This window comes from Oncorhynchus keta, chromosome 15 (assembly GCF_023373465.1).
Source record: "Oncorhynchus keta strain PuntledgeMale-10-30-2019 chromosome 15, Oket_V2, whole genome shotgun sequence".
In the NCBI taxonomy this organism is placed as follows: Eukaryota; Metazoa; Chordata; class Actinopteri; order Salmoniformes; family Salmonidae; genus Oncorhynchus; species Oncorhynchus keta.
The window spans coordinates 37447270-37457960 of record NC_068435.1 but is presented as its reverse complement, the minus strand read 5'-3'; the positions used below and the strand labels follow the sequence as shown (position 1 = coordinate 37457960).

The following is a 10691-nucleotide window of genomic DNA, read 5'->3' as shown; positions in this document are numbered from 1 at the left end:
TCTCCTTGTCTCTCTCTCTCTCTCTCTCTCTCTCTCTCTCTCTCTCTCTCTCTCTCTCTCTCTCTCTCTCTCTCTCTCTCTCTCCTTGTCTCTTTCTCTCTCTCTCTCTCTCTCTCTCTCTCTCTCTCTCTCTCTCTCTCTCCTTGTCTCTTTTCTCTCTCTCTCTCTCTCTCTCTCTCTCTCTCTCTCTCTCTCTCTCTCTCTCCTTGTCTCTTTTTCTCTCTCTCTCTCTCTCTCCTTGTCTCTTTTTCTCTCTCTCTCTCTCTCTCTCTCCTTGTCTTTTTTCTCTCTCTCTCTCTCTCTCTCTCTCTCTTGTCTCCTTTTCTCTCTCTCTCTCCTTGTCTCTTTTCCTCTCTCTCTCTCTCTCTCTCCTTGTCTCTTTTTCTCTCTCTCTCTCTCTCTCTCTCCTTGTCTCTTTTCCTCTCTCTCTCTCTCTCTCTCTCTCTCTCTCTCCTTTTCTCTTTTCCTCTCTCTCTCTCTCCTCTCTCTCTCTCTGTCTCTCTCCTTGTCTCTCTCTGTCTCTCCTTGTCTCTCTCTCTCCCTCTCTCCTTGTCTCTCTCTCTCCCTCTCTCCTTGTCTCTCTCTCTCTCTCTCTCTCTCTGTCTCTCTCTCTCTCTCTCTCTCTCTCTCTCTCTCTCTCTCTCTCTCCTTCTCTCTCTCTCTCTCTCTCTCTCCTTGTCTCTCTCTCTCTCTCTCTCCTTGTCTCTGTCTCTCTCCTTGTGTCTCTCTCTCTCTCTCTCTCTCTCTCTCTCTCTCTCTCTCTCTATCTCCTACTATCTTTTCCTCTCTCTCTCTCTCTCTCTCTCTCTCTCTCTCTCTCCTTGTCTCTTTTTCTCTCTCTCTCTCTCTCCTTGTCTCTTTTTCTCTCTCTCTCTCTCCTTGTCTCTTTTTCTCTCTCTCTCTCTCTCTTTGTCTCTTTTTCTCTCTCTCTCTCTCTCTCTCCTTGTCTCTTTTTCTCTCTCTCTCTCTCTCTCCTTGTCTCTTTTTCTCTCTCTCTCTCTCTCCTTGTCTCTTTTCCTCTCTCTCTCTCTCTCTCTCTCTCTCTCTCTCTCTCTCTCTCTCTCTCTCTCCTTGTCTCTTTTTCTCTCTCTCTCTCTCTCTCTCTCTCTCTCTCTCTCTCTCTCTCTCTCTCTCTCCCCTGTCTCTCTCTCTCTCCCCTGTCTCTCTCTCTCTCCCCTGTCTCTCTCTCTCTCCCTGTCTCTCTCTCTCTCTCTCTCCCTGTCTCTCTCTCTCTCTCTCCCCCTGTCTCTCTCTCTCTCTCTCTCTCTCTCTCTCTCTCCCCTGTCTCTCTCTCTCTCTCCCCTGTCTCTCTCTCTCTCTCTCTCTCCCTGTCTCTCTCTCTCTCTCTCCCTGTCTCTCTCTCTCTCTCTCTCCCTGTCTCTCTCTCTGTCTCTCTCCCCTGTCTCTCTCTCTCTCTCCCCTGTCTCTCTCTCTCTCTCTCTCTCTCTCTCCCCTGTCTCTCTCTCTCTCTCTCCCCTGTCTCTTTCTCTCTCTCTCTCTCTCTCTCCCTGTCTCTCTCTCTCTCCCCTGTCTCTCTCTCTCTCTCTCTCTCCTGTCTCTCTCTCTCTCTCTCTCTCTCCCCTGTCTCTCCCCTGTCTCTCTCTCTCTCTCTCTCCCCCTGTCTCTCTCTCTGTCTCTCTCCCTGTCTCTCTCTCTCTCTCTCTCTCTCTCTCCCTGTCTCTCTCTCTCTCTCTCTCTCTCTCTCTCTCTCTCCCTGTCTCTCTCTCTCTCTCTCTCTCTCTCTCTCTCTCTCTCCCCTGTCTCTCTCTCTCTCTCTCTCTCTCTCTCTCTCTCTCTCTCTCTCTGTCTCTCTCTCTCTGTCTCTCTCTCTCTCTGTCTCTCTCTGTCTCTCTCTGTCTCTCTCTCTCTGTCTCTCAAAAATAAAAAAATAAATCAAATAAAAAATGTAATTAAACCATCTAGTGTTCAGTGAAATAACAAAACAATGTCAAATACAGGTAGCCTAGACAAATAATTAACATCCAATCACATTAACTGTTACTCTCTCACGGTAATTCCACAGTAATTCCACGAACGGTCTGTATGTAGCTGCTGCTCATGTTGGTATCTGTACTGATGGCACAAATGCCACTTTGGTAGGCTGCATCATCCACAGAGAGGCTCTTGCTGCCAAGGGAATGCCTGACAGCCTGAAAGACGTTTTGGACACTACAGTGTCCAAAGTTCAGGGGCCTTGCTTTTTGTTAAAGTAAGGCCCCTGAACTCTGGTGTATTGCGCTCTGCGATGAAATGGGCAGCAACATACAGAAGCTGGTTATCAAGCGGCAAAGTATTGACACATTTTTTTTAAATTGAGAGACGAGCATAAAGTTTACTTTACTGACCATAATTTTCACTTGTCTGACCGCTTGATGATGACGAGTTTCTCACACGACTGGCCTATCTGGGTGATGTTTTTTCTCACCTGAATGATCTGAATCTAGGATTACAGGGACTCTCCGCAACTATATTCAATGTGCGGGACAAAGTTGAGGCTATGATTTAAGAAGTTGGAGCTCTTCTCTGTCTGCATTAACAAGGACAACACACAGGTATTTCCATCGTATGATTTTTTTGTGTGCAAATGAACTCAAGTTTACGGACAATGTCAAATGTGATATAGCGAAGCACCTGAGTGAGTTGGGTGCACAGTTACGCAGGTCATTTCCCGAAACAGATGACACAAACAACTGGATTCCCTTTCATGCCCTGCCTCTAGTCCACTTACTGATATCTGAACAAAAGAGCCTCTTCGAAATTGTGAAAATGTAATTTAATCAGAGGCCACTGACAGATTTATGGATTGGGCTGCGTTCAGAGTATCCTGCATTGGCAAATTGCGCTGCTAAGACGCTGATGCCCTTTGAAACCACATACCTACAGTTGAAGTCGGAAGTTTACATACACTTAGGTTGGAGAACTTGTTTTTCAACCACTCCACAAATTTCTTGTTAACAAACTATAGTTTTGGCAAGTCGGTTAGGACATCTACTTTGTGCATGACACAAGTCATTTTTCCAACATTTGTTTACAGACAGATTATTTCACTTATAATTCACTGTATCAGAAGTTTACATACACTAAGTTGACTGTGCATTTAAACAGCTTGGAAAATTACAGAAAAGGATGTCATGGCTTTAGAATCTTCTGATTGGAGGTGTACCTGTGGATGTATTTCAAGGCCAACATTCAAACTCAGTGCCTCTTTGCTTGACATCAAATGATGTCAGCCAAGACCCCAGAAAAAAATAAATCAAATAAATTAGCCAAGACCTCAGAAAGAAAATTGTAGACCTCCACAATTCTGATTCATCCTTGGGAGCAATTTCCAAAGGCCTGAAGGTGCCGCATTCATCTGTACAAACAATAGTACGCAAGTATAAACACCATGGGACCACACAGCCATCATACCGCTCAGGAAGAAGATGCGTTCTTTGAACGTACTTTGGTGCGAAAAGTGCAAATCAATCCCAGAACATCAGCAAAGGACCTTGTGAAGATGCTGGAGGAAACCGCTACAAAAGTATCTATATCCACAGTAAAACGAGTCCTATATCGACATAACCTGAATGTCCGCTCAGCAAGGAAGAAGCCACTGCTCCAAAACCGCATAAAAAAGCCAGACTACGGTTTGCAACTGCACATGGGAACAAAGATGGCCACATGGGAACAATTTCCTCTGGTCTGATGAAACAAAAATAGAACTGTTTGGCCATAATGACCATCGATATGTTTGGAGGAAAAAGGAGAGGCCGAAGAACACCATTCCAACCGTGAAGCACGGGGGTGGCAGCATCATGTTGTCATGTTGTGGGGGTGCTTTTCTGGAGGAGGGACTGGTGCACTTCACAACACAGATGGCATCATGGTGGAATAAAAGTATGTGGATATATTGAAGCAACATCTCAAGACATCAGTCAGGAAGTTTAATGTTGGTAGAAAATAGGTCTTTCAAATGGACAATGACCCCAAGCATAATTCCAAAGTTGTGGTAAAATGGTTTAAGGACAACAGTCAAGATATTGGAGTGGCCATCACAAAGCCCTGACCTAAATCTTATAGAATATTTGCGGGCAGAACTGAACAAGTGTGTGCGAGCAAGGAGGCCTACAAACCTGACTCAGTTACACCTGCTCTGTCAGGAGGAATGGGCCCAAATTCACCCAACTTATTGTGGGAAGCTTGTGGAAGGCTACCTGAAACGTTTGACCTAAGTTAAACAATTTAAAGGCAATGCTACCAAATACTAATTCAGTGTATGTAAATTTCTGACCCACTGGGAATGTAATGAAAGAAATAAAAGCTGAAATAAATCAATCTCTCTGCTATTATTCTGACCTTTCACATTCCTAAAATAAAGTGGTGATCTTAACTGACTTAAGACCGGGAATTTTTACTAGCATTAGATGTCAGGAATTGTGAAAAACTGAGTTAAAATGTATTTGGCTAAGGTGTATGTAAACTTCCGACTTCAGCTGTATGTAAGAGTGGATTCTCGGCCCTCACTAACATGAACACTAAATCCACACTGTGTGTGGAAAATGATGTTGTCCAAGGTACTGCAGGGGTCTAAGGCACTTTATCGCTGTGCCACTAGAGATTCCGGGTTCAAGTCCAGGCTCTGTTGCAGCCGGCTGCGACCAGGAGACCCATGGAGCGGGGCACAATTGGCCCAGCGTCGTCTGGGTTAGGGGAGGGTTTGGCCTGCAGGGATGTCCTTGTCCCTTTGCACACTAGTGACTCCTGTGGTGGGCTGCGCGCAGTGCATGCTGACACGGTTGCCAGGTGTCTGGACTTTTCTCCGACACATTAGTGCGGCTGGCTTCCGGGATAAGTGGGCATTGTGTCAAGAAGCAGTGCGGCTTGTTTTGATTGTGTTTCGGAGGACGCACTGCCTCTCACAACTCTATATGGGAGTTGCAGTGATGAGACAAGTCTGTAACTACCAATTGGGGAGGAAAGGGGTAAAATATATATATAAGAGCTAAATTATTGATTATTATTGTATTTTTATTTGTGCCCTGGTCCTATAAGAGCTCGTTGTCACTTCCCACTAGCCGGGTTGTGACAAACTCATTCTCATGTTTAACTTAGGGATAGCCCCCTTTTTTGAAAACAATTTTCGCCTAAAATGACATACCCAAATCTAACTGCCTGTAGCTCTGAAGCATGGATATGCATATTCTTGTTACCATTTGAAAGGAAACACTTTGAAGTTTGTGGAAATGTGAATTGAATGTAGGAGAATATAACACAATAGATCTGGTAGAAGAAAATACACAGAAAAAAAGAACTTTATTTCAATTTTTTTCTTCAACAATCTTTTCTACCACCATAACAGGAAGGTCCCACATCTAGCGATCACCCTGGTTGTAATTCCGATGGTGTCCACAAGATGGCAGCAGTGTATGTTTCAGATATCTGAAGTATGAGAACTACATGACATTTAGTGTGAAGTCACCCAGGTATATTTGGGCAAATCGTGAAGGAGATATTTACATTCACATGACTTTTTTTCTGCAAGAATATCGTTAAACTTGGACTTTGATTTAGCTTTTCTAGTATTAGTGGCCATATTATAGGTTCAACATTTGCAAAACACAACCAGTTTTCAGAACTTAATAACTCTCCATATTCCTATAATTTTTTGTCCAAAAGGAAAAGGCTTGCTGTAAGCAGCTACATTTTGTGACAGATACGGGGTTTGTTGTTTGACCCCGCTCGGTGTTACAGTCGATCAAGTGAAGACCACCCGCGTCATCGGCGTGCCATGACGGCGTCGCTCTCTGATCAAATATGGTGTCCTATAGGATATACTACACACCTAATGATATAGTGAAGTCTTGTTACCTTCTAGGATCTCTGATATGGTGTCCTATAGGATATAATACACACATAATGATATAGTGAAGTCTGGTTACTTTCTAGGATCTCTGATATGGTGTCCTATAGGATATACTACACACCTAATGATATAGTGAAGTCTTGTTACCTTCTAGGATCTCTGATATGGTGTCCTATAAGATATAATACACACATAATGATATAGTGAAGTCTGGTTACGTTCTAGGATCTCTGATATGGTGTCCTATAGGATATACTACACACCTAATGATATAGCGAAGTCTTGTTACCTTCTAGGATCTCTGATATGGTGTCCTATAGGATATAATACACACATAATGATATAGTGAAGTCTGGTTACTTTCTAGGATCTCTGATATGGTGTCCTATAGGATATACTACACACCTAATGATATAGTGAAGTCTTGTTACCTTCTAGGATCTCTGATATGGTGTCCTATAAGATATAATACACACATAATGATATAGTGAAGTCTGGTTACGTTCTAGGATCTCTGATATGGTGTCCTATAGGATATACTCCCCCCTAATGATATAGTGAAGTCTGGTTACGTTCTAGGATCTCTGATATGGTGTCCTCTAGGATATACTCCCCCCTAATGATATAGTGAAGTCTGGTTACGTTCTAGGATCTCTGATATGGTGTCCTCTAGGATATACTCCCCCCTAATGATATAGTGAAGTCTGGTTACGTTCTAGGATCTCTGATATGGTGTCCTATAGGACATACTACACACCTAATGATATAGTGAAGTCTGGTTACGTTCTAGGATCTCTGATATGGTGTCCTATAGGATATACTACACACATAATGATATAGTGAAGTCTGGTTACGTTCTAGGATCTCTGATAAGGTGTCCTATAATAATAATATAATATATGCCATTTAGCAGACGCTTTTATCCAAAGCGACTTACAGTCATGTGTGCATACATTCTACGTATGGGTGGTCCCGGGAATCGAACCCACTACCCTGGCGTTACAAGCGCCATGCTCTACCAACTGAGCTACTCCCCCCTAATGATATAGTGAAGTCTGGTTACATTCTAGGGTCTCTGAGGAATAAATACGAATGTGATTTGACTGGTTGAAATAACGTTTAGATTTTCACAGATTCCTTTCTTTGCAAATTGAACGAGTGGAAATACAAAATCGATCGTGCATGCTATATGGACCTTATTTAGGATATTGTGTGTGTGTGTGTGTGTGTGTGTGTGTGTGTGGCAAAAAGCAACATTTGAGAGTGCGCTGACCCTGGTGCTAGTGGGGGTACTCAGCTGGAGGTTGAATGTTTGAAGGGGTACGGGAATATAAAACGTTTGGGAACCCCTGTTTTAACCCATATATTTTTTGTGGCTCATCAGGACGACTGAATGGACTGACTAAACCGAAATCTGTTCATCCTGACTCTCAACTGCACGCAATACGTAATTGATTTGTGCGCCAGGAGTGTCCATATAGCCTCTCCCAGAAAATATGCCTTAAACATTGTCAGCTTTCACCTATCAGAGGCATCTAATATTCATACAGGCAGCTAGAGAAACTTGTGCTGTGACCCATCTCAGGTTTTGGGAATTTCCTCTGTACCAATAGCAATGAACCAATTAATAAATAAAACGATACTTGTAGTCAATTAACCGGATCCCACCAGTGTCTTTAGCCTTTACCCAACCTGTTGGAAAAACCTAGCCTCATGTGACTGCTCTGCCAAAGGAGTGTCCTGGTTATCTGAACGTTAATCAGATGTCAGTCTGGTCAGCATTCTGTGGGAGAATCTTCAGCACTCACAGGGGATGTGACCACAGTATTTATTATTGGACTGGAATTTTCCATTACATGCTTTTACAGTTTGTTTTTCTGTCTAAAGAAAGCATGGCTGGAATATTTCAGAGCTGAAATTGGTATAAGGTTTTTACCTGGTTATGATTGTAAAAACGTGATTGGTCTGTTTGGCTATGCTATGCTTGTATTGTGGCATGACTGTTATAGGTCTGCTGATTTGATATAGAATCCTCCCACTTTATGCAGGAAGAGCATGTTGGTTGTCTGTACATAGTGTGTGACCTGGCCTCTGGTGTGTGTGTTCCAGGAAACCTTCAGGTCTTGCTGATAAGGAGGTGATGGCTGCTACCGTCCTGACATCACTGTCCACCTCTCCTCTGGTCCTCACCCATACCCAGACAGCCTCAGGTAAGACTGCACACACACACAGAGGTTCTGGTCTGTAGTGCAACTCTGTAGTGTCAACCTCTCCTCTGGTCTCTAGTGTCTACCTCTCCTCTGGTCTCTAGTGTCTACCTCTCCTCTGGTCTCTAGTGTCTACCTCTCCTCTGGTCTCTAGTGTCTACCTCTCCTCTGGTCTCTAGTGTCCACCTCTCCTCTGGTCTCTAGTGTCTACCTCTCTTCTGGTCTCTAGTGTCCACCTCTCCTCTAGTCTCTAGTGTCTACCTCTCTTCTGGTCTCTAGTGTCTACCTCTTTTGTTCCATAAAGATTATTTTTATACCAAAATACCGATGTTTGTTTGTCGCGTTATGTTCAGAAATCCACAGGAAAGAGCGGTCACGACAACGCAGACGGAAATTCCAAATAGTCTTCATAATGTCCACAGAAACATGTCAAACGTTTTTTTATAATCTTTCCTCGGGTGGTTTTTAAAATATATATTTGATAATATATCAACTGAGTGTGTAGGTTTTTCAATAACAGCGGGAGGAACAATGGCGGCTTTACTCTGTAGCGCAAAAACTCACTCAGAGCCCCCGCCTATCCACTTACGCAATGTGATCTTTCACGCTCATTTTTCAAAATAAAAGCCTGAAACTATGTCTAAAGACTGTTGACACCTTAGGGAAGCCAGAGAAAAAGGAATCTGGTTGATATCCCTTTAAATGGAGGATAGGCATGCAAAGGAACAGAAGGGTTTCAAAATAAGAGGCACTTCCTGATTGGATTTTCCTCAGGGTTTCGCCTGCAATATCAGTTCTTTTATACTCACAGACAATACTTTGACAGTTTTAGAAACTTTAGAGTGTTTTCTATCCCAATCTGTCAATTATATGCATATTCTAGCATCTGGTCATGAGACATAGGCCATTTACTTTGGGAACGTTATTTTTACAAACATAAAAATAGTGCCCCCTAGCTTCAAGAGGTTATTAAGAAACTTTGAAACTCTCTGGAACTTTCTTGAGTGAAGAAGATAAAAACTACATAGGAACATTCAGTCTGCAGCGGTTTAAGTACTTTAGTCTAGTATCCTCGACCGAGATCCACCGGGTGGTACTCTGAAAGAGCCATTCTAAATAACTATCAGACGACCATTGGCACGTCTGACGTATCCATTATAACAGAGCTACGACTATGAAAGACTGATCTCTGGTGGACAAACCAGAGACTTTCTGTCGAATTACTCCCCGGACGGATCAAGTGTTTTCAACGGGGAGACAGCAAAGACATACACACGTAAATATGTACATTGCAATTCTTTCAAATGAGCAGCCGTTCGTGTGCAAAGTATTCGCATTTCCATGAGCATAGTTCTCAACTGTCTGTATGAAGTGGGTCCATTCTGTCTTTCCTGCTCTTTATCTGTCCCCTTTCCATTGTCTACCATGTCGTCATATCGGGTTTATTCCACTAGCTACTTTTCATTGCATTATGTAGTAATCAATGTGTAAGCTGTTCTGTTTGTGTGTTTATGCAGTTCTGTGTGATTATTTAGTTAGCAAATAAATAATTAAGCCAGTTTGTAGATCACTGATTCCTCATTGACGCTAGGGTTCGTGCAGATATCCAAGGATTTTGCGACATTCAGAATGAGACCGATAGAAGGTAAATAACAATTAATGAATGACTGATTCGAGATATTTATATCTTTACGAGTTAGTTCAGAACACGGTAACTTGTTAAATAAACTTTTTCCGTGGTGCCCCAAGATTGTTAATGAGTTAATTGTTACAGGATTATTATAATCATCATAATAATTAAACATAGTTCATTGATTTGATATAACTATCGTCATCACATTAAAGATAGCCAAAGACATAACAACGCCTGTATCTTTGTAGTGACTGGGTGTAATGACACACCATCCAACTTGTAATGAATAACTTCACCATGCTCAAAGGGATATTCAATGTCTGCTTTCTGTGTTTTTACCCATCTACCAATAGCTGCCATTCCTTGCGAGGCATTGGAAAACCTCCCTGGTCTTTGTGGTTGAATCTGTGTTTGAACACTGTTAAACACTATTATTGGACACAGAGTGAGTCCATGCAACTTATTATGGCACTTCTTAAGCACATTTTTACTCCTGAACTTATTTAGGCTTTCCATAACAAAGGGGTTGAATAGACATTTCAGCTTTACTTGTTTTATTAATTTGTAAACATTTCTAAAAAATATAATTCCACTTTGACATTATGGAGTATTGTGTGTGACAAACATAACTCTGGCTGTAACAAAATTTGGAAAAAGTCCAGGTGTGTGGATACTTTCTGAAGGCAATGTACGGTGGTGTTGCTCATTGGTTGTTGGAAACAACATTAATAGTTAACGTATTAATATTTAACATGAATAGGTTTTGTGGGTAGAATACTTTCTGAAGGCAATGTACGGCGGCGTTGCTCATTGGTTGTTAGAAACAACATTAATATTTAACATGAATAGGTTTTGTGGGTAGAATACTTTCTGAAGGCAATGTACGGTGGTGTTGATCATTGGTTGTTGGAAACAACATTAATAGTTAACGTATTAATATTTAACATGAATAGGTTTTGTGGGTAGAATTGCAGTATGTATTTAGACGTGAGCTAGCAATTTTTGA

General features: G+C 42.2%; 1 protein-coding gene across 11 annotated transcripts in view; it reads left to right on the top strand.

Moving 5' to 3' along the window:
• Positions 1 to 10691, top strand: part of LOC118372348 (zinc finger protein 704-like) — a 97919-nt gene that overhangs the window by 47518 nt on the left and 39710 nt on the right. For all 11 annotated transcript variants that reach the window (XR_008065319.1, XR_008065312.1, XR_008065321.1 and 8 more), the window contains exon 3: positions 7955 to 8055. Coding sequence is in view for 2 of the 11 variants with exons in the window: in XM_035758200.2 (XP_035614093.1) it covers positions 7955 to 8055 (101 nt within the window). In the remaining 9 variants the exon portion in view is untranslated. The remainder of the gene's footprint in view (positions 1 to 7954; positions 8056 to 10691) is intronic.